The sequence below is a fragment of the Pararge aegeria genome, chromosome 5, assembly GCF_905163445.1.
Source record: "Pararge aegeria chromosome 5, ilParAegt1.1, whole genome shotgun sequence".
Taxonomy (NCBI): domain Eukaryota; kingdom Metazoa; phylum Arthropoda; class Insecta; order Lepidoptera; family Nymphalidae; genus Pararge; species Pararge aegeria.
Genome location: NC_053184.1, coordinates 11515050 through 11539061, shown reverse-complemented (window position 1 = coordinate 11539061; position 24012 = coordinate 11515050). Strand labels below are relative to the sequence as shown.

The window sequence follows — 24012 nt, the reverse complement described above, 5'->3', positions numbered from 1 at the left end:
CAAAAAGGGACTTCAAAGTGTTTTATTTTTCCTATAAATATTTGAACATCAACTTATATGAGTGGTACAGTACTGTAGCTCTGCTTGAATGTTTCATTTAATCTGCAAGTTCACTTGAACAAAAAGCTACTTGAAGATATAAAACAAGTGTTCTTAATAAGTACTTATAGCTTATGGACTGTAACTTTTAGTATCTACTGCTTCGACTTGAATGTTTTATTAGATGCATAAATACTTCAACACATAGCACTGGTAGTAACATCCAAATAGGAGTCATCACTACATATATAGGCAAGTTAAACTTCGTATATTCCAGTTTGATGCAAATTATGATTTGCGCTGCCATTTTCAGGCCAATTGCTGCTATATACCACACATTTTTATTGATAGTGCCCCTAAACCTCTCGATACCATTTCGACAGTGAGACACCATATGAAATAAAACATATATTAATAAAATGCTATCGTAAACCCACATAGGAATAAATACAATAAACCAATTCCAATGTGTTCTTGATTCTAGTCTCAGGCATAAGAGTATTAAAAAAACTAAGAAAATAAACCACGTAAAGAGTGCTCTGTGCAGTATAGCCATTTTTAGATATAATAGTTTGATAAAATAGGTCAGCTTCGGTCTTCCATTTCAAATTTATTGGCTTATGGTTATTGATTATGTTTCACAAAGTTGTACGAGCCAAGATCTTTTTATTTTTTTGAATATAAAAGCCAAATTAATGCAGAAATCAAAATCAGATGGCATTTTGACAGACGATAACAAGTTTGTTTTTAATAAAGTAGTTTCAGATTTTCGGTTCTAGTCTTTTTAAGATTAAGTGATGTTGGCTTAAGCGGTGTTGCTAAATTTCTATCGATTATTTGAAATGGCAGTAGTTTCATCATAAACTACTCGCCTTTAAGTACCTACTCAACGCCAAATGACTTACCCTTACCCGTAACACTCTGTGATCACAATAATCGAGTTTCAAAACCGATTGATTCTGGATATATTTTATCCTTTCAGAAACTATTACAAGTTTTTTACAAGCAAATTACACCAACCCGCATTAGAGCAGCGTGGTGGGTATTTGCTCTTAAACCGTATCTCCTTTATAAGACTAACTACTAACTACGAGGGTTCCAACTGCGCCCTAGAACCCACGACAAACTTAGCTGGGTGTTATTTTTTTGATAAGCTTACGTTTAAATAAAACATTCAACTTTTCACACCACGTATCTGTGACTTCGACATTGACATGATCGTACGGAGATATACCGGTGCCAGGTCCCTAAAGAAGAAGAAAAAAATATGACTTTGACACTTGACAGCCGAACAACAAAACAACACAAATCATGTCGGTGTTCCTGCACTGTTTAGTTTGAATGTTTTTTTTAATTATAAAAATTTTGAACTTATTTGTTATCATAATTTGACTTCTTATAATGTCACAAAAGGATTAATATTTACATTAAGTTGTAATCCCCAAAAATATTTTTATCTATATCATCATGATACTGGAACTTTTAATAATTGTAACCGCTGTAAAAATTTATTTTATACCGCTTTAGTAAGTAAAATGTGCTATAACTATTGAGAATAAGACGATTTCCGTAACATCAATTTTGGTTATGCCCACTGTTACGAATCTATATTTTTATAATCCCTGTAATTTTTTTAGCCGCTCAACTGACTTTGAGGTTCACAGAAATTGGCTTGCAGTTACGAACAATCTAACCATCGATCAGTGGTATCATGACACAACATCAAAGTGGACGCTTGATTATCCTCCATTCTTTGCTTGGCTGGAATTGGCCCTTTCATATATAGCAAAAATGTTTGACCCTGCTATGGTGAAAATAGAAAATTTGGATTATGCTTCCGAAATGACGGTTCTGTTCCAAAGATTGTCTGTGATTATTCTGGATTTTGTATACATGTATGGTGCATTCAGGTTAGTGGTTAAATAATCTTAGATTCTATAAAGAAAAAAAAATATTTGTTTTAATTCTATCTTCTAAACCTATGTAGCAATTGTATTTATTTAAAATGGAAAACACTTACGAGCAAGCTACTATGAATAAATGAATTATTCTATGACAATATGTTATATGCAATTTGTATAACAATTCATTCTTAAAAAATATGCATATTAAGAACATATATCCCTTCTCGGGTCAGGAGGATCTGATAGGGGTATATCATTTTTATTTACTGTAAAATAGGGGTGTCGCATAGGGGGTGAAAGTGTGCATAAAAGTCTTGTAAGTCATTTGTCAAGTTATATCTATTAAACTTGGTGTTTGGGCTTGTTATTAGTAAAAGTAAAGAAATAAATATTTAAATTCACAGTTGTATATGAAAGAATTGATGAATTGGAGTTATTATGGCTTGTGGTTAAATTTAACATGTAATAATAAATTAGTGTGATGATGATGAACAACTGATATGGTTTCAGATGTGCAAGATTTATATCACGTGGGAATCTTCTTGTGTTTTTAATTCTTATTACCAACCCTGGACTTATTATGGTTGATCACATACATTTTCAATATAATGGATTCTTATTTGGAGTTTTATTTTTATCCATGGCAAATTTATTTGAAGTAAGTTTTTTATGTGGCAAAACAACTTTCAATAAAGAATAATAATAGTTCTAAAACTTGAAAAAATATTTGTTATATTTTATTTCTTAGTGTGTCAGATATACAGATGCTACAGCTAAGTTTAATGTCTCATTTAAATAACAGTTACAAGTTTTTTAAAAGACTTATAAAATAAGATTTCATAGTTAACTTGTGTAGTAATGTTGTGCATGTTCACTGTACCATATTAAATATTATATAAAATAACAAATACTCATTTGTACATTCATTACCTAGCTACTGAAAAAATACAATTTTGGCATTACTTGTGTTCAAATCCTATGGGAATATTTCAATTCCATGAACAAGGAATCTTCCAGGAAACAAGCCTCGGTGTTGAGTTGAAATTATTAGAACAAACATAATCACGCTGATTTTTACCATAAGTGTTCATGTACAAAACACAATCTATGTCAACTTGTTTTCAAGTTGTTTTTTATTTTTTATGACACTACAAGTTAGCCCTTGACTGCAATCTCGCCTGGTGGTAAGTGATGCAGTCTAAGATGGTATCAGGCTATCCTGCTAGGGAGTATGGTAGGCATGCCCGTAACCGGTTGCTACGTGACATCGCACCTTAACACTTAATTGCTTGCTGTAAACAAAACCCCCTTTTTAATAAAAAAAATCTTTCACATGACTATAATATAATGTTTTGTTACCTTTCAGAATAACTGTGTATATGCAGCATTTTGGTTTGCAATGTTGCTAAATTTAAAGCACATATTCTTGTACATGGCTCCAGTTTATGTGGTATACTTGTTGAGAGCCTACTGCTTCACAGTATCATCTAAGGACGGGGTCCATACACCATGGTATTCATTCTCAGTGGTTAACTTGATCAAGCTTGCAGCAACAGTTTTATTTGTCTTTGGTTTATCTTTTGGACCATTTATCAACCAATTGCCACAGGTGACTTTCGTTATTAACTAAATAAGTTCATATTTAATGATGCACAGGCTCCACCTTAAGCAGACATTGTTTTAGAGGAAGGACCCAACAGGCTACTTAAATTTTTTTTATCCCACTACAAGTTAGCAATCTTTGATTGCAAGTGATGGTGCAGTCTTAAGATGGTATGGTAACAGGCTAACCTGACGGGGAGTTGTCGGTTATATTAAACTCATAACCCTAATTTTTTCTACGCGACACCATACCGGGTAGGGTACTACTAGCCACAACCAAAGCCTCTTAACCAGACCAAAGAAAATTCAATGTGGGTTGGTCAGCTTTTTGGATCAAATCACTGGTGATGACAAACAAACATGCTCTCAGAGTCACTCGAATGGAGACAGCCAATTCTAACTCTTGACTAAATTTCAATAAAAGATTACTACTATTGAGTAAGAATTGTAGCTAAACATGTAAGGGTCACATGTTAAAGATGCTTTATTCTGACATACGAGTATATATATATTGACTTATACTGTATTTCAAAACTAGACCATTGAGGACAGCAGATTGAATCTTCTAAAAGTAGCATATCAACATATTTTTTAAGCTGTTGTCTAAATATTAGAGAAATAGGTAGGTCCCATTTATTATTGTTACGATCAGATAAAATTCTTTGAAGATAAAGTATGGAATTCTTCATTGCCTTCAAAAGATAGAAATCACCCTCTTATAGTGTACATTGTATATTTTAGTGGATAATTAATTATGGTCGATTTTGTTACCAAAAATCATATTTACAATATTAATGTATTTGGTAGGCTAAGAAAAAAAACTTGAGAAGTAGTGAATAATGTTTTAATAAAGAAGCAATCAATGTTTTACTTTAAGGTTTTTGCAAGACTATTTCCATTCAAAAGAGGATTATCCCATGCATACTGGGCACCAAACTTTTGGGCATTTTATAATTTTGCAGACAAAATCCTACAACATTTATGTAAGTATAGCTGATTTTTTTCCTTATTTCTTGCCTAAAATATTTACTAGGTAGGTTTTAAAAGCCAGGAACTGTGGAAGATAAAGTGGCTTTATGTTTTTTTTCTGTATAATCAACTCAGATATTCTCCTCCAGCACCACATTTTGAGATCATCCAATTTTTACTTCTTCTTCTTCTGCTTACGGCTCAGGCTCGCCAGGACCCTGGTGTCACCTCGACCGGTTACGAACTATTGTGACGCCGCTGTCTAGATCTCCCAGCAAGCATTGGTCTTAGCAGCACTTTCCTAGAAGAAACATAGCATCTTCTGGTTGTATTATATACTTCCGCAAAAAAGGTAGTTTAGGCATCAACGCGGGGCAGGAACAGGTTCAGTGCAGCGGCGTATGCGCAGAGTCTGCATAGATCTGTGTCCTGCAGCTTTAGGTTGAACATGTGCCTGTTAAGCCCACAGTGCTCCGTAAGCGCTCGCACTAGGATGCACAGGTGTTTTCTGTTTAAGTTCTAATGCCTCAGATGCTACCCTTCTGTTGATTGGTTTTATAAGCACTCGAGAATGGTCCATTCCTGGGAGTTGTGTCCAGCGAATGAGTGTATGGTAGTTGCAATAGGTTTGTATGGTGAATTTTTACTTACTCTTTGTATAAATTTTTTTTCAGGTCTCAAATTTGGCATCCCAGTGGTGACCCAAGAGGCGTCAATGACGGGTGGCCTGGTGCAAGAATACCAGCATGCGGTACTGCCGACAATAACACCAGCCACAACCTTTGTGCTTACAGCGGTATCTATGATGCCGGCTTTGGTTAAATTGTGGCATCTGGGAGCTGATACAAAATACAGAAGTCTCAGCTTCGCTAGGTATTGTATATTTTATTAAGGGGTATTTATAAAAAAATACGCAGTGACAACCACTGATTACTAAGGCAAACGGAAAAAAGTTCTTGTTCAGTGGTTTTTATATGAGACTTCAGATAAAGAAGTCTTTTGTTCTAGGCGAGGTTTTTTTGGGCTTTCTGTTTGAAAGTAAATTATCAGAACTAGCCTGGAAATCGACGCTGCCCACTGCCCGTGATGATCCCGGTCATTATCACTAGCATGTGATAGTGACCGGGATGTATTGCCCTTTACTTTAACACACTGTAGCTGAGTTTTTATTAATAGAAAAGTACATATAAAATAAAAGTCGTAAATGTGTTTTTTTTTATTACACTAGAAGTTAGCCCTTGTGATCCCACCTGGTGGTAAGTGATGATGCAGTCTAAGATGGTAGCGGGCTAACCTGTTAGGGGGTACGTTATATTTAACCCATAACATCATAAGACCGGAATGCTAAATAGCTTAGCGGCACGTCTTTCTCGATAGGGTAGTTTGGAGAAATGTTTAGAAAAATAGTTTTTTAATATAGCAATATTAAAGACAAAGATGTCTCTACACAATAGAAGAGATACAGGGATTTCAGTATTAATTTACATTTTTGTAGATTGTTACCACATTTGTTTTAATTAAATATTGTCCTTCTATTCATGTATCGAAAAGTGTATTACAAAAAAAGTCACAATAAAATTTACAAATAGTTTTATTAATTAACATTTTATGAAAAAAAATTGTTTCTGTTTTAGATGTTTAACACTGTGTTCAACGTGTGCTTTTATGTTTGGATGGCATGTACACGAGAAGGCTATACTGATGATTTTGATTCCCCTAAGGTAAATATGATAGCCCATATTGGGTAATATATTTGCTGCTATTGTAGCATAAAGGAAGACCAACAGATTCCACGGTAGTGCTTATTATTTTAGCTCATTATTTTTTATTGTAAAGGCACTTTAAGCAGTGACGTGCACTTCATACATGCATAAAAACTCTGCCCTTAGGGTGGGCAGAGTTTTTAGTTTTTAGTTTTAGTATAACTCATAAATGCGAAGGATTTTCCCGTTTTATGGCATATTCATTCTTTATGCATACCCTGGTCAAAAACCCTGTGCACGCCACTGTCTAAATAAAAAATAAATATACTAGGTCATATAGGTTGCTATGCTAATATAGGTTCAGCGCCATCTAGCCCCAAAGTAAGCGTAGATTGTGTTATGGGTACTAAGATAGCTGATGAATATTTTTATGAATATAATACACATAAATACTTATAATATACAGAGCAATAGTTTATATAGGAAGTTCATAGAATGGATGATTTCTTCAGTAATCAAGAATTGAGTAGGGGAACCTTCTTAAAATTTTAAAATATCTAAGAACAATTAATAATGAATAGAAATAGGACTAAAATAAAACGAAGTTTATCAATATCTTCATATCTAATACTAAATAAATACTATCAAGTTATTTTCTCAATATTTTCACGCATTTTTCTTACTTTTGTCATGTTTGTACCCGTCGTAACTTAGTCGCTACAGAAAAATTTATTTAATTTAGTTTAAGATGTTATTTGACAAACCTTATCGACTGCGACGCATTTTTGGCAATTATTACGAGAATACAATTCTACATGTGTTTCTTTCCGGCAGCTTATCAGTAAGAAGGGTACAAAAAAATGCATTTCGTTGTTATTTTAGTCCTATCCTAATTATATTCATTGTTCTTAGCTAAGCATAATCAATATCTGACTCCAAATTGTTTCAGCTACCTTTCAGTTCTTGGGAAGATGGACGCCAGGTTCTACACTTTTATGAGTGTTGTCGGGCATTACTCGCTCTTTCCTCTACTCTACCCGAAGAAATTGTTGCAGATTAAGATATTTTTGTTATTGACTCACTTATGTATAGTGTTCTATTACCTGCCCATTTTGTATGAGCCGAAAACTAAATTAAGCAGAAAAAGTGCATTTTTACTTGTACCTAGGCTAACTGCTTTGCAGATTTTGTATTTGTGCGGGTTAATTGGTCTGTGTTTTTATGAAAATGTACTGCATATATTCCTGGGTCTAGATAAGACTCTACCGTTTCTTCCACTTATGATTACATCAGTTTATTGCGCCCTAGGCGTTTTTTACTTTTGGGTAAGCTTTTATAAATATTTTCTATATTCTCAGTTAAGCACAGCTCCTATTTCATCAAAAAGTACTTGGTTAGATAATGAAATACGTATTACCAGTGATAAAAACAAGTAGGACCGTAGTTGCTTTAAACAGTGACAAAACAAGTAAATCGTACTTTAAAGCTTATTTTATTACATAGTGTTAAACAAAATCGCTCCCGCTGTTTGTACACTTATGCCCGTTTTCACTAACGACAGATAAGTAACGCCTCATCTAAGGAGATTCCTTGCCTTTGCCTTGGTTGCCTGGCAGAGATCGCTACTAAGCGATAAGGCAGCCTTTTGTATTCTACTTCTGTCTTTGTATTTCTATTGTTCTTTTATTTTCCAATCTAATAGTGGTGTACAAATAAAGAGTTAAATAATAGTAATAATAATTCCTAGGCATACATTCTAGCGTTCACCAATAGTTATCATCTAAGAGTTGGTGAAACGGTTTTTTTCTATAGACAATGCCTAAATCATTAGGCATTCGTTTTAGGCGATGCTTAGGTATAGTGAGAACGGGTATTCAATCTGTTAAACTACGCACCGTACCGTACCGCATTTAATGCATTTTTCAGCATTTAATACGGTGCGACTAGATAGACTGAAGAGAGATGTTTATATTGAAAGAAAGAAAAATCGTCTTTAGTCACACATTTGAGTAGAATTGTAACACAAAAAATTTAAAAAATAATACATATATCAATAAATAATTGGCTATTATCCAAGCTATTTAAAACAATAGATACAGTGTTATTCTTTTCAAATGCGTTGTGCATTTCATGTTGATCAAAATTGCGATCTACTCATATCGTTAAAAATAATATCTTAAGAGGGTATCAGGGATTTAAAAAGTGGGGGCAGGGCGTCTGGCAGGCCGTTCTTCGGTCTCAGTTAACAGCGACGACGGGCCGCGCCTCACCGTATAGCATTATATGATACGTAAAAACTCCGCGCGCCTATCGATATTCTCCAGCCAAGAAAATAAAAATAGTATCTATATAAAGATATCCTGTAGTATAGACTAGATGATGTTTATAATATTATACATTAATCACTCCAAACTCTACATTGCACCCGTGCGGAGCCGGGGAGGGTCGGAATAAATATTAAGAAATTTCCTTGTTATTGTAATGAAAATGATTTTTTTTAATTGTAAAATATATGTAATTTTTTTGTTATTGTTTAAAAATATATAACTTTTTATTATTGTAAATAAACAAAAACGAAATAACTTGTTTTGATTTGATTACCATCGGGCCCATTGTTTTAAATATTGGGCTTTGGCTTTGCCTATATATCCTAGCGACAAGGACGTGCCGCCAGGCGATTTTTGCACAATGCCGTATAGACATCGATTAGGAATGGGTTATGCATTTAATATAACTTTCGAAACCATAGAAGTTAGCCATCTATGGGTTTTTATATTGAGTGTCATTACCATATCATATCTATACGTACGTACATACCTTCCTGCCACCGTAGATATTTTTTTCAAAGTAGCAATTGACAGACCAATCAGATGACTCGCCTGAAGGAAGCGGAACTACTAACATGGAAGCGGCTCTGTTAGCTTAATATGCATACGCCAATACCTGGCTGAGTTACGGTATAAATATATTGTAGGAAAACAACATAGATTGGGAATAGCTAAATCCGCGCGAAAGCAGCCTCGGTATGTCCAAAAACTTAACAATGTGCGTCAATGTACGTCATCATGAGCTGCGGCGAAATCGCCGTTCTGAAAATTAAAAATATAAGTACGTAAAGTTCTTTATAGTAAATAATGTGCATGCGAACAAAAATTTTATACACAGTAATTTCTATGCCCTGACAGGGTTTTCATTACATTATAATTGCTTTTGATTATCTATTATGAACAATGTATGAGTAATGTAACGTAAAATTCAAATAAATACAAATTGAAAAGAATTTTTAAACCATCGCCCATACCTTTAAGGCTACTTGGCTGGTCGTGTGTATTTTGAGAGTTCATTAGTTTAGGTTAAGTACTTTAATAGCTTTATGTATTACTAGGTATGCCACTTTGGTATGGGTTACTGCTGTGAAAACGAAATCCTTAACACAGTAGGTATAAGGCGAAAGTTAGAGTAGTTTGGTCTAATTCACAGAAAAAGATAAATTTAGTAAGTATGACCTTAATTCAGCTCATAATTCGCGGGAAAATAGTCTGCTAAAGACGGTCAAAGAAGAACGTCTTGTGTAAAAAGCAAACGCCAATGTTTCGGGGAAAGTAGGTAGGTACCTACTCGATTGTTAACGGTGCAGCTGCATCCAAAATACAGATAGGACGCGGTACTGGAAAAAGAAGAAGAGATGCTGCTATCACCTTCGATATTCGTACAGGAAGAATTTTCGTGTGATTTTTTATTTTTTTTATTTTCCACTACATGTTAGCCCTTGCTTGCAATGTTACCTGGAGGTAAATAACTCTGTGTCACACTCACAGCCCTACTGGATTTACCAATATAATACCCAACTACCGACTAAACAAGTCGTGAAAATTCGCTACGAGTCAAATCTGTTTAACAACTGTAGTTTAACTATTTTCTATTCTATTTTGGATAGTATCCTACTATCAGTTAAGGTTTGCCTGAATTTCGCGTAGATCTGATGAAAATGATTGGATATACAGAACAGAACTCGGCAGATAGCAGCAAACCCCTGAATCAAGATAACGATACTGAATACGTAAAGTGTTTCAACATTTATGAGGACAGGCCTAATGTAAAAATGTTACAAATTTTCATGGTTATCAATGCAGTCAATTGTTTATAGGGAATTCAAAGTATTTTAAATAAGGCGTAGGTTCTCGGGACGGGCATTTGCGATTATCAATGTTGACCTGATTGAAGGTTGATAATAAATAATAAATAAATAAATATACTACGACAATACACACATCGCCATCTAGCGCCAAAGTAAGCATAGCTTTTGTTATGGGTTCTAGGGTTGCCAGACGGTCGGGAATTGGCGCTATTCTCCCGAATTTTCCTCCTATGTCCTGTATATGTCCTCCCGACTCCCGACAAAGCAAATAATCTCCCGAAAAACAAGTTCGTTAATTTTAAGTTCACATTTTCGTCAAACGAAACTTGCAAACAACACACAAAAAAAAATTACAAATTACAATTACAAATGGCAAGAACAAAAACAATAAACATGCTCATTCGGTTCTTATCTTATGTGTCACGTAATATATAGAAAAAAATTCATGTTCATCACACAAACATTGTCCAGTTGTGGAAATCGAACCCACGGCCTTGGCTCAGAAAGCAGGGTCGCTGCTCACTGCGCCAATCGGCCGTCAAGTGAAAATAGTCGTGATTAAAGCTGTAAGAGCAAGAACAGATATATTATTCGCCAAAAACTCAGTCGTTTGTATATATATGCGTCAGGTAATTTGCGCAGGCGAAGCCGTAGGACACGTTTAGCATAATCTTAATTGGGTAATTAAACTATTTAATTGAGTAATTAAATGAGAATTTATTACATTTTTGTAAAAATGGTATGACAATAATTTCATCTACGTATGTAATAGCTATATTAAAGTAACATTTACAGGCAAAATATTTACTAAATACACGAGAGGCATCAAGGGACACGTACACGTGTTTACAGTGAATAAAGAGAAGCGGGTATCGATCACGATATGAATATTCATTGGAGCATTAAGACGACGCCGTTTAATAATGACATTGGTTTAGTAGTTGAGTAGGTGGGTATTAACATCGGTCGCACGTTTCATGTTTAGCCTCTACGTAGCTTTAAAAACCCTAACTACGACCGACCGAGACCGACTACTTTCGTCTGGTGGGAGGCTTATTTTGTTTATTTTTTTCATGACTGACTGACTGACTGACTGACTTTGTCCTCATAAGGACGCTCTGGGTAACGCACCGGGCGATGGAGAGAGCTATGCTTGGAATATCGCTACGACCTACGTGATCAAATAAGAAATGAGATCCGTCGAAGAATCATAGTTACCGACGTAGCTCAAAGAGTCGCGAAGCCAAAGTCGCAATAGTGGTTTATTAGAGGGAGGTCCCGGGCTCTAACCCTATTTTCATTCTTGAGATTTCCTAACACCGTTCTCAAATGCGTGTGAACTCTATCAAGCCGCATTTGGCCATCGTGGTGGTCTTCGGCCACACCTGACAGGACGCCGAAAAGTCTATTTTTGGCGTCACCCGACTGATTAGGTACATTTCTGAACGAGCTTTCAATTCTGTCGGCTTTGGCTTCACCTCTATTTTTATTTTTTTTTGTTAATTACAGACTCAGAACCATTTTCATAAATCTGAGTTTACAGATCTCATTTATGGAACAATAATATTAACCATTTAAAAAAAATGATTGCTGACCTTTTTACTTAATATGCTTGTAATAACATATGATTTAAAATATATTCCTATTAGGTTCAATCGCTCGACCCAACGGACTGGAAGTTTGAAAATAAAAATGTAACGGCGCGGAAAGAGTTGCTCATTCAATTTCGTGATTCAGCATTTTATTAACTGTTTTGATGGAAATACCAACGTGGGTAATAGCTTGTTTATTGTAATGTAGCAAGCTTGTTTGTGTGTGATATGTATGAAAGAATGAAAATTTAACTTTGCTTTTTGCTTTTTGCTACATTTACCTTTTGAAGTTTTGAGCTTACCGTTAGTATCTTTTGCTATTATGACAGTGTACTTAGGTTTAGTTTTACTTAGGTACCTATGTATGTAGGTAGCGTAGTAAAGAGTAGGCCTTTCAACGTGCACGGCTAGCCTTGGCAAAAGATAAATTTACGTGTCCACCTGCCAAAGCACGCCAACTGTTAATAGGAGAGGCTAACGCCCGTTTACACGTATATTATTGTGCGCCAATGCTTGAAGATAAAGTTCTTTTCCTTTCCATGGGGGGGGGGGGGGGGGGGGGGGAAGAATGACTCCTACCCACGCTAGCCGTGATGGCGTAGTAATAACCGCGATCTACGACGCGTTGGCTTAACAATCTTTGGAGACACGGGCGATTGCTTAACAATCTCTGGAGGGACGGGGGAAATGGCGGCAGACCAACCGCAACAAGACATGGTAGGTGTGTTGTAGTTAAGTTTGTCGGCCAAATGACCTGAGATCATGACCTGAAGTGTTCCGTTCGCGTTGGAGGATTCTACTGCAACCAGGCTGCCGCCGATAGTGTGACCCGCCAGACATTGCGAGCGGTCAAAAACTTGGCGAGAGTACGGTTAATCCACATGTGCATAGGTTCAGTTTAGACCCCCACATAACCGCTGCGTTTTCTCTAGCAGGGTATGCATCAGGCATTTTGTTAGTAGAAACTATTCAAGAAAGGAGTATTGCAATTATACCAATATCCCTTATGGATTTCCACATCGTACCGGAACTAAATCGCTTGGTAGCACGTGTTTATTCGATACGGTACCTAACTAGCCACCGTCTAGACCTCCCACCAGGCAAAATTAGAGCCGTTTCTAACCCAAAAATTATTTATAAACCTAGCGGTTGTTTGCCGTTTTGTCGAGACTTTCTTAGTTTTTAATTCGTTTTTCCAAATAAAAACCTACATACGTTACGTATGTCCGTCTGCAGTATACAAGCTACCTCGGTGCAAACTTTTATCAAAATCGGTGCAGAGGTTGAACAAACAAATAAACACACTTGCGCATTTATAGTAATATTTATAGTAATAAGTTTGACGGCCGATTGGAGCAGTTTGCAGCGACCCTGCTTTCTGAGTCCAAGTTGTTGAAAATGTTTGTGTGATGGGCATGAATGTTTTTCAGTGTCTGGGTGTTTATATGTATATTATAAGTATTTATGTATTATATTCATAAAAATATTCAACAGCTATCTTAGTACCCATAACACAAGCTACGCTTACTTTGGGGCTAGGTGGCGATGTGTGTATTGTCGTAGTATATTTATTTATTTATTTAATATTAATATGGATATATATATACAAGAACTGCTCGTTTTAATATATTAGATAGCTATGAGGCATCGCTACGTGAAGACCCGTGATCATGCGGCAGAGCGCACACGATCAAAGCTTCGCGCCCCTGCCTCGTGTGCAATCGTCTGTGCTCTTCAATCCAATGAATTACCACACCTGACACACTCGTCCTATACACTGATATCCTTTAATAAAACACGCTTGATGAACACTGCTTCTCACGTACCTGCCTACATTCCTATAGGTACTCAGGTAGGTTCATGGGCGTACCCAGCTTCTGGTCTAAGGGAGGGCAAGTGGGCCCTTGATAATCGATACTGTGTTTTTTAGAGAGTTCATACATTTTCTGCGAGATTTTTAGGGGGGCAACTGCCTTTTCATCATGTTCACATTAATAGCTGTAACACAGTTTTTAACTAACACAGTTGTTACCGTTCCTTAGGTTATAAGAATCCGTTGTAAATGAGACACAATAAAGAATAATTAATTAATAATTAATATTATTATTATTATGTTAAACTACATACGATTATACAGATGGCCCAATGATGGTAAGCGGAAAACTATCGGCTATGAACAGAGCAACACTTCGCAGGGACAACAAGGGACTGTTTAGTACAAAGTAGCCTGTGTCCACCAACCAGAGGCAAAGGTGTTAAGCCGCGAGTGCTTTAATTACACCGACAGCACAGCTATAAAACCGAAACACAGCATGAGGTAGGTAGGTAGGATGAGGGTAGTAGGTAGATACTTGCCCGGATGAGCTCTGTCACAAAAAGCTTTACTACTATTTATTTAGGTACTTATTTATCATTGATTAACGCTCATAAATATCGGAAATTACTTTTTTTTCGAGTAAGTATCCTTGGTAGGTTATAACTTAGGACATTTTGTGAGTTTTAAGGTTTAGAGCACAGAGTTTGGATGCAGCAGTATTAACATAACTTTATATTCAGTTGCGTCTCGGGTAACTTACTGGTGACACCGTAAATTCTACCAAAGTTACAAATGCGCTCGATAAAAGTTTCGATTCACAACTTATAGCCGTCTATGAATTAAATTATGATACTTTATAAGAGGGAAGTATAAATTCAATTCGTACGTTTTATGAAATTTTAACTGTCAGACTTATAGAGTATCTGAATAAAATATTGAATATTTCTCATTTTGGTTTGAAAGATTTCCAGAAATAGTTTAGATTACGAATCTGTAATTCAAAAGGATGCTAGGGAAATTTAGCAGATATTACATATAAATGTAAAAATAGAGATATTATAAATTGTTCATGCCCAGATCACAAAGTAAAAATTAGTACCTACCTATGTAACTTTGTCCGCTAATCCGCACTGGGCCAGCGTGGTGGACTACGGGCTTAAGCCGTTCTCATTGTGGGAGGAGACCCGTGCTTTTTAGTAGGGCGGTAATGGGTTTATACGATGATGGTGTAACTTCGTTTCATAAGTGTCTTCTATACTCAGATCTAGTTGAATTAAGAACCTCTTGGCTGAAACCAACAAATTATAAACATCACGACAGTAATATTATTACATTAAAACAAACGTATTCTGAGTTAATTTTTACTGTTTAACAGACGGCTGAACTCACGTGAGTTTTGTCGGAGATTGCCCGACTAGTTTCTGAGTTCGTTGATTCAGAAATGAATTAATCAATCACACGCAAGCTACCTAGCACCTGTTTCATAGGAACTATCTAGGTACCTATGTAACAGTAAATTTTTTAATGTTCGAAATACACACTCCCAAAGATGCATGCACTGACAAAGCCCCAAAGTTAGTACCCCCGTCTTATATCCTGCGATAATAGCTTTCGGGCCTCATATGTGTGAGTGGGCAGTTTCCAACGTTTGTTTGCAGTTTCCATACTGCTTTAAAGTATTAACTGTGCCTATGGTTAGACAGTTTTCATAACATAAAAATGATTTCTAAAGCGTCTTTTTAATGCTTAACGACTTTGATTATTCATTAAAATATTCATCTGTCATCTTAGTACGCATAACACAAGATACGCACACTTTGGGGCTGTGTGTATATTCGTAGCATATTTATTTATTATTTATAGACAAAAGAAATCCCCAATTTGGCATATAGTAGATACTAGGGGCTGAATGCTGGCTGGCCTAATTTCGAAAAACACTGTGTCAGTTGTCAAATTACTTTGTCATATAGAGTTTCCCATGTAAAATAATAGACCGAAATTTTTAAATTTCATCTATTGTCTATGAAAGACAAAAAACTTAAATAATAAATGTTAGTATTGGGCTGTTTACCTCTGTTCACCAATCAAGTATTAAAAATTTAACAATAATTTATTTATTTATTTAAACACTTTTAAGTGAACGTAGACTAATTCATAGTTATTTTTAATTTCTTAAACAATCTGTTTTTATATAACGTAAAGTAAAAATTATTATTTTACAACCAAATGCTTACTTCACATCTTATATTGGTGAGTATGTAATAAATATAATGGTGCAATTTAAAATCTACTGTATCTATTGATTTTAATAAAAACCTGTATTAACAGGCGACAGTGCTCTCCTTAAGATGTTGACTCGATGATTAAGATTGAAAATCCAAAACCTAGGCTTAAAAACTTATTTCCAAGCTGTTTCCGTTTTGATATTGGCATATAGCTTACATAAAGCTGATGACATGACGCGCTAATGTATGTGTCTTAGAAGTGAGTATTAATTGATGTCAGTAATGATCTGTAATGATTATAAATCAAAAGAAGAAGAAGATAACAGAATCGTTATAATATTAAACATATTTTTCTAGCTATTCATGAGTTGATTGTAGAAAACATATACAATACTTTCTTAGTCATTATTTGTAAAACTTTTTATTATAACATTTTATTTATTTAGTATAATTGGTATGGCAGAAGATGAAGATGAAGGTGGTTTTGGTGGTTTATATGAAGATGGGCATTGGGCGTGGGATGAGACTACGGAAGAATTAGTCTTTATAAGGTCAGTATAATTAATGAATTCTAACCTGATTTTCATAAAAAAAAAACTTCAGAAAAGAATTCGAAATCCATTTTTAGTTTGAAATTATACGCTACGAGTACTGTAGTCGTCCCGGGTTTTTCACATACTCGATTAGTCCAATTATACTTACATTTACATGAAATAAATCAATACAACAGTAAGATAACACAAGAGATAAAACTGCAGAGTTAGAGTCCATAATCTTCACACTTTACCGACTTATTTAAGATTCTATAATTCTAAATAAAAATATGAAAAACTGGTTAAAACCGATAAAATAACATCGTTAAAATTGCAACTTGTAAAGGTCAATTTTACTAAAATACTCCTGACGGTGACTGGACAGGAGATCTTTTCTACAGGAGCGTGCGAATGAGTGCGAATGAGTTTATTAGCGGTTCCCCACAACTTCAATATACTCCGACTCATCGCGTAGCACCGCCCGTCCGCACTACAACATAAAATTCCTTAAGAATATTCGTCAAATGTAAATCCTTTCATGCCATCGAGTCTATCGAATTTAAGTGCATTATCATCTTAAATTTACAGTGATCTACCTCCGCAACTTATTGAAGCTATTCAAATACCGACCAAGGTGCCAACTGGAACTATTGAGTTTAGGGATGACATTGATTTAATTGAACAGGTAAAAAGTAATATTTTTAATAAATAATATGTTTGAGAAAGCCTAACCGAAAATATTTTCATGTAAAATGTAGCTAAGACGAGACCAAATTATGACCCGCACTGATAAAAAGTTATCGGATCTTATGTAGAGCCAAGTTTATTACTCTACACGCCCTAGCTCTACAAGGTCTCAACTCTTATGTCTCTAACTTCACAAGCTCTTCACCTAAGTCAAAGGTGTGACAGATGAAACATTTCAACTTCATTCGATTCGTTACCTTAAGTTCTTTTTTTTTTTAAGATTCGCTTTCGGCGCCGCTATCAAAGGAAATTAAAGCCAGGACAGCCAGATATCATCACTTTACAGGTTATTACTTACCTATTGCATACAAATGCTATTATAACATTGATATGATAAAAAGAACTAACAAATCATAAAAAAAAAACATTGAATTTTCCCTTTTCACAGGATGTTAAAGATATTGCGTTATACACAGCACCAGTGAACATATTAAGTCCAATCTTAATAAATGCGTTACACATACCTACTGTGGAGAGGTTCCTTAGAGCGCTAATCCTCTGTTGTCAGTATTATTTGCAGGTAACTACCCACAAATTATTATATATCCACTTCGTTCAAGTTAAAAGGATAGGTGCTACACGCAGCGTTGTTAGACTCAAGTGGACAGACGACATAAAGCAGGTCGTGGAAAGTCGCAGAAAGCTGCGGTAGAATATTAAACGAACTATCGGGATATTTATGAAACGAAACATTTTATCTCAAGATTTTTATTTTTATATCTTTAGTATATTAATAAACAAATTAAAAAATGTACCTACTCATTGCCTTTGCAGTAAAAAATAATATAGATATTTTTTAGGACAAGGCTTAATAAATAATTTTAGAAATCCATCAACGTCATGACTTCATTGGTTGGGCTTGAAGGATTATTATTGCATGTTAGTTATAATAATCGGGACCAATTATAACCAAGATTAATATGCTCACCGAGGTGATGGTATGCGATAGCATGCGATGGCATACGATGGAGGCGATGTGTGGTATATAGGTGTTCTGCCCCAATGTGTTAATACCTTGCAAAAAAAATTCTTGTCGGAATGATCCAACACTCAACAATTTCCGTCTGACCTAGTACTCAAATATCACAGCCTCAATATAAAGTATTTAATAATATTTTGAGTCTGCTTGGAAAGAAAACAGATATCTGTGCACCGCTATTTATATATAGGTAGTTTTAAACTGATACTATTATAGCTTTGTATCAACAATTTTTGTTCTGAAATGGGAATTTAATTTTAAGATAGCGGATGAAATGGCAAATCGCATTATAGAGTTGGAGACAAAAGTACGGACACCGCAGGGTGACATTGTTGAAAGTGAATTCCGGAACAATTTATCGGATTTAAGGCTTTTAGTAGCTAAGGAATACAGCACAATGCTCATAGGTAAGAAGTACTCCAAATAAATGAAATAAAGAATATTATGGCTACTAACTTGTTTTGATAGTTCCTGGATTGTACCAATTATCTATTCGTGACGTACATTAATGTTCATTTTTATTATAAACTCCTATTAGTCGCAACGCAAAAGTTGACCGACGATATGTGGCTGGAATTTCACTAGATAAACTTGCCCGTAGAGGTGGTGTCTCAATGGCAGCAGGGTTCTTTGTCACACGTACCTAATATTTTTGATTTTTCTTTATAGGGGGAAGTGATACAAAAAAATACCATCATATGGGCCCTTACAAGAAACGTCGGTCTTTATCTGATAAAGATGCTAGACTTTGTGAAACATTACTACGTATGTGTGTACAGATAGTTTGGCTGGCACTGGGACGTAGAGCTTTTAATCAAATAGGTAACAATGCAAAAAGCTTTATTAAAATCCTTTATATTTTGTAGCTACAGATAGCATTAGCTGATAAGTACCGTTATATTTTGAGTGGCATAAAAAGTACCAAAAGTTAATATTCAAAGATTACACACACTATTAGTTATTAGGCCGCCTTTGTTACACAAATTAAAATTACTTGTACCTTTGTTCTCTTTTATTTATTTCTAGTGTGCAATAAAGGTTTTTCTGATTGATTGAAAGATTAAAATAAAAACAACAGGTTGTTGGTTGTTGGTGGATGTTCCTATAAATAACCTTTCTTCTTGAGCTGTGTTTTTCGCCATTGGTTGCCTGGAAGAGATCGTTGTGTAGTGATAAGGCCGCAAAATTGTATCCTTTGTGTAAACTATTACATTCATTTTTCTTGATTTTTTTTGTGGTTTTCAATAAAAGTGTATTCATTCATTTATAATGCATGAATTATGCCAGAATATATCCGAAGATATTTCACATTTAATGGCTAATTTCGTTTGATTATAGAGCAATGATTATAATAAAAGGATAAGAACTTTTCAGTTTAGATCAGTTTATATCTTTGAACGCTATATTTTATTATAGACATTATAACGAATCATATCAGTGATATTGTGAGAAATATCGATATAATCTATTGAGAATAACAAGTTCCAGCTAATCACAAAATGAAACCATGTTGACAGGTTTAGTAATGCTATCCTTTACCAAAAGGAAAACTTTTTAGGAAAGGAAATCACTACTTCATCTAAAACTCATCTTGTAGCGTTTTAAGAATCTAACATGCATTAAAACAATTTAATTCTTTCGAAGCAGAACTGGAAGTGAATAGGGTATTCAAGTCTGAGATATTTAACTCCACGGAGCATACCCTGCATACTAATTACATTGCAAAGATGGCAAAGGAAGAGAAGGCGGTGCTTCTGGGTCACTGTCTGCGGCACAATAAGAAGTTGAACACGCGTTCACCTCTTATCAATGAAGTGTTTTGCCATCGTGACATCGACTATCGTATGATGGGTCTCGGAGTTATTAAGTGTCCTCAGTAAGCCTGATTATTTTATGGACGAACTCAGCCTTAGTTTGTAGCATAACTCGTAATCGATAGGTACCCAGTGCCGGATTAACCACGTAGCAAGAGTAGCAATTGCTACGGGCCCCGCGCGAAAAAGGGCCCCACATATTAAATACCACTCATCTCTGGCTGGCTGACTGACTGACTGACAGACACGCACACGCACATGCACACAAACACACAAACGCACACGTACACTCCCACGCACACTCCCACGCACACGGACACTCACACGCACACCCACACGTCCACGCACGCAGATATCACCTATAGTAATTTACTACACTATTGATTACCCACAAAATTGTAACCTATAGATCGCAAATACGTCTTTTATTTAAGATATGTATTTAAGATACGTATTGAGTATTGAATTTTATTTTTACCACTTTATACTTAAGAACCCATAGCAGATCAAGGGCTCTTTTAAAGAATTTGTTACGGGCCCCGCGCTTGCTTAATCAGGCACTGTAGGTACCCCTAAGCTTGAACTTGCAACTTGAAGACTTAAACTAAAGACACAGCTATTGGTTGGGAGTGAGGAGAAACTATATTTTTATTTAACATCTAGCGTAGCATTGACTTTCCCTCATCTGGTTATTTTTATTGCCATAAAAATATATTTAGTTTCGCACTCCGACGTAATTACTGCATCATATAATCAGTCAGTGTGTGTGCTATGTTCAAATACGTGTATTATGCATGTTGTTAGAGCTCTTAATAAATAAATAAATATCTCATATTTTTGTTGGTTTGCAGTTTCTTAATATCTTTCTACAATATTCAATATGTCATTATAGATACTCTTGAATATCATTTATGAAAAAATAGTAAGCGGTACATGTATAATGTAACTTAAACTTTACTCATGAGCTGCTTATAGTGTAGGCACTCAAGTGCCTAACCTTAACGTTTAAACTTTATTAGGGATCCTGGCATAATTTACAGCCAGCTTCATTCCAAGGCCCTGTATTACCAGTGGTAATATAAACCCAAGAAATTTCACTAAGTAATTTACCGCGAGTGAAATTTCTTGTGCTAATTATTATTCCACTAGCTGTTTACGGGTCGGTACTTCGTTCGCATTCGTCATTAATTAAAAAGAAAAGTTCCGATCCCCGTCTGTTTTTTTCGGGGCTTATAATAAACCTAATATGGTCTTTCTGCAATTTCTACGTAAAATGTTGTCTACATCGGTTTAGCTATTAAGACGTGCATGGGTTCGCAAAATTTATTATTTTAATTCCCGCTGGAACAGTTTGTTGGTGCTTCTACCGGATAAAATGTCCTTCTTCAGGATGCAATTTACCTACTTACCATGGTGAATTAGATTTTGTTAGCATAGTTACGTCAAAATATAGACTTTTAAAATTTTATTTTTCATTTTTGTTTGTTTTTCAGACCATCGCCAAGACTTCTGTATTTGATGCATACGCTAGCAGGTCCAGAAGATACTTTTGGCAAATTTGGAGTTGTTCTTGGAATTATTGGAATGCCGCGAGCCTCCTACGACACAATGCTACGACCACTGCCGTCTGCTAACGTCGAAGGAAAATCCAAGGCTTCGATGTATGAATTCAGATTCAATTAGTAACGGACATTTGGTTTTTATGTGGCCCTTGATTTGATGCTTAAGTATATAGTCCGCCTTTTGTAAACCGTATTTTTTGATTGTGCAATGAGGTGAAAAAAAAGGCACAGGGTCTGTATTACAGTTATTGACTCGTGCTTTAATATGAATAAACATGGTCCTACTGGATAGTATAAGTTATTTATATAGCATCACTATCACGCAAAACTAGAACGAAATATGAAATTGGTGCACTTACCTACTTATTTGCTTAACCGAACACTGCTGCGGCGGTCGGTCTGACAGAACTTTATTGCCCACTTCTAATTTAAGTTATAAAGGTCAGAATGAAAATCTTATTTATACAAACAAGTTAGGTATGTGTCTGTTTCTTTAAATAAAATATACATCTACTGGAGAGCAATTTAAAGCCAAGCATCAAAAAAACTGTTTTTACAGCTATTTTAATGATTGAATGTCCTTCGATGCTACTATTTTTTTACGGTATTTTGCTCTATCTCAAAAACGAATTTCTCAGAATCTTTAACTTCTGTTATCAAATAATATTTGAATACCAAAAACAAATGACTAAATCAAATATTATTTACCTACTTGAAAAAACTAGTTTAGCAAGTTGAAGGTAGGTATCATGTTTCAAACTTATAAATCGAGGTCTAAGTACGTGTAGCGGGTACATAATATTTTTATCTTTTTATTTTAACAGATCTTCTCAAAGTTATTCATCTAAAAGTAACACGAGTAGCTCAATGCGAAGAAGTCAGTTGACTATTAAGAAACAATATCCTGATATAGTCTTACCTCGAAAAGATTCATGGATGTAAGTTCTAAAACTATCACGTAAACTTATGGGACTATAAAAACCGATCCTTAAGTTTTATACTTACCCAATAATGGTCTTTGTTTTTCCGTGGTCAGACTGGTGATGGTAAGATCCGCTCGACATTGTAAGAAATATTATATAGTTATGTGCAAAAAACTCCATGTCTTTCTGAACTTTGTTGTTATTGTTTTTTTCTAAAATCTGCAGATGCATGGTAATCAATCAAAATCAACTGACAAAGTGGTCTGAAATTAAGTTGCATGATTTGACCAACAAATAGAAACTATATTGCATGACAAGTTGCTTAATGATAGGTACCACGAATATTTAATAGTATTAAATGGCTTAATGAGTTGAGGAAGGTCAGTGAAGGAAAAATTAAGGAAGTTTTTTAAGGACTGTCACTTTTTTTAAGTTACTCTCACCAACTGTTAGTTGTTGATTTAATTGATTACTTTATCTATTTTTCTTCGTTAATCTTGTTCAAAATTGTTGTTATAATGCATCTTTTTGATGACGAGAAGGTATCACCTCAAATCAAACTGGTTTTGCAGTAGGGTGGCAGTATGTATTAAAAAATTAAATGTTAAACAAAAGCTTGTAAATAAATGTTGTGTTTAACAGTGTGGAGTTTCCGACACAATTTCCCGATGAACCCGAGAAGATTCAACCCTGCAGCGAGACACAGCGTACACGCTGGCAACAAAGACTACAGCGACTTCTTCATCCACGTTAGATATACATTATACAATACTAAATGTATACTTTAAATTAAATAAATTTGTATTCTATAGAAACAGATAGATTTTGTAGCAGATTTTAAATAATGTCTCAAGCCTTAATAGTACTACTATGGATAACGGAAGCGAACGCAATACGTTGGTATAATTAAATACCTATTGGTCCACCAAACCCCAACCCGCACTTGGCCAGCTTGTTGTTGTTGCAGTTATGTTGCAGTCTGCTAAGGTGTGGCTAAACTGTCAAGGGTTTGCCACCTCGATTACCTAACAGGTTTTCACGCGGATTCGTACCGAAACCCCGCCTGAAGTATTCCACCAGATTCAGACGAAATTTTGAAAATATAAATTTCCTAACTACCCCCCAAGGATCGAATGCCGGATAATTAATTTCCAATATTATTTTAAACCCGGGAGGTTTTGATTTGACCTCGATATGATTCATTTCATAACGAATCTGTTGGTGTTTTGTATATTTCGAGAGGTGGTTATTATTATTATTGCATTGTCGGATTGTTGGTAGCTATATTTTTACCAAATCGTAATTAATAAAATCGTGAAAAATTAAGGTATAAATATATTTGTATGATATATAATAATGTTATATTCGTTTATTTCCTTTGATAGGTTCTGTTCTATTATTAAATAACTAATACTCTTTCCTTGCTTACTTATTCTGGAAAAGCTTATCTAATTATGTCTAAGGCT

At 35.1% G+C, this 24012-nt stretch overlaps 3 protein-coding genes across 3 annotated transcripts; 2 read left to right on the top strand and 1 right to left on the bottom strand.

The window, feature by feature from the left end:
• Positions 1-47: 47 nt before the first annotated feature.
• Positions 48-851, bottom strand: LOC120623975 (transmembrane protein 60). Its single transcript, XM_039890272.1, has one exon. It carries the CDS (start codon positions 593-595, stop codon positions 188-190), a length of 408 nt encoding a protein of 135 aa, XP_039746206.1. The 5' UTR covers positions 596-851; the 3' UTR covers positions 48-187.
• A 482-nt stretch (positions 852-1333) lies between these two features.
• Positions 1334-7842, top strand: LOC120623838 (probable dolichyl pyrophosphate Glc1Man9GlcNAc2 alpha-1,3-glucosyltransferase). The gene is made up of 8 exons (XM_039890102.1): positions 1334-1565; positions 1677-1949; positions 2454-2601; positions 3310-3552; positions 4423-4528; positions 5189-5387; positions 6149-6235; positions 7167-7842. The coding sequence occupies exons 1-8, from the start codon at positions 1507-1509 to the stop codon at positions 7651-7653; spliced, it is 1602 nt and encodes a 533-aa protein (XP_039746036.1). The 5' UTR covers positions 1334-1506; the 3' UTR covers positions 7654-7842.
• An 8602-nt stretch (positions 7843-16444) lies between these two features.
• On the top strand, positions 16445-23300 carry LOC120623837 (protein phosphatase 1 regulatory subunit 36-like). Its single transcript, XM_039890101.1, has 10 exons — positions 16445-16539; positions 17110-17206; positions 17489-17554; positions 17657-17788; positions 18510-18654; positions 18917-19069; positions 19895-20123; positions 21555-21722; positions 22448-22561; positions 23189-23300. The coding sequence occupies exons 1-10, from the start codon at positions 16445-16447 to the stop codon at positions 23298-23300; spliced, it is 1311 nt and encodes a 436-aa protein (XP_039746035.1).
• Positions 23301-24012: the final 712 nt, after the last annotated feature.

Excerpts from the sequence above, each read along its gene's own strand:
- LOC120623838 (XM_039890102.1), top strand. The coding sequence starts at position 1,507 with ATGATACTGGAACTTTTAATAATTGTAACCGCTGTAAAAATTTATTTT. Across the intron at positions 1,950-2,453 it reads TACATGTATGGTGCATTCAG|ATGTGCAAGATTTATATCAC; the intron begins GTTAGTGGTTAA and ends ATATGGTTTCAG. Across the intron at positions 3,553-4,422 it reads TTATCAACCAATTGCCACAG|GTTTTTGCAAGACTATTTCC; the intron begins GTGACTTTCGTT and ends TTTTACTTTAAG.
- LOC120623837 (XM_039890101.1), top strand. The coding sequence starts at position 16,445 with ATGGCAGAAGATGAAGATGAAGGTGGTTTTGGTGGTTTATATGAAGAT. Across the intron at positions 20,124-21,554 it reads GGAGTTATTAAGTGTCCTCA|ACCATCGCCAAGACTTCTGT; the intron begins GTAAGCCTGATT and ends TTTGTTTTTCAG. Across the intron at positions 22,562-23,188 it reads CCTCGAAAAGATTCATGGAT|TGTGGAGTTTCCGACACAAT; the intron begins GTAAGTTCTAAA and ends TGTGTTTAACAG.
- LOC120623975 (XM_039890272.1), bottom strand. The coding sequence starts at position 595 with ATGGCTATACTGCACAGAGCACTCTTTACGTGGTTTATTTTCTTAGTT.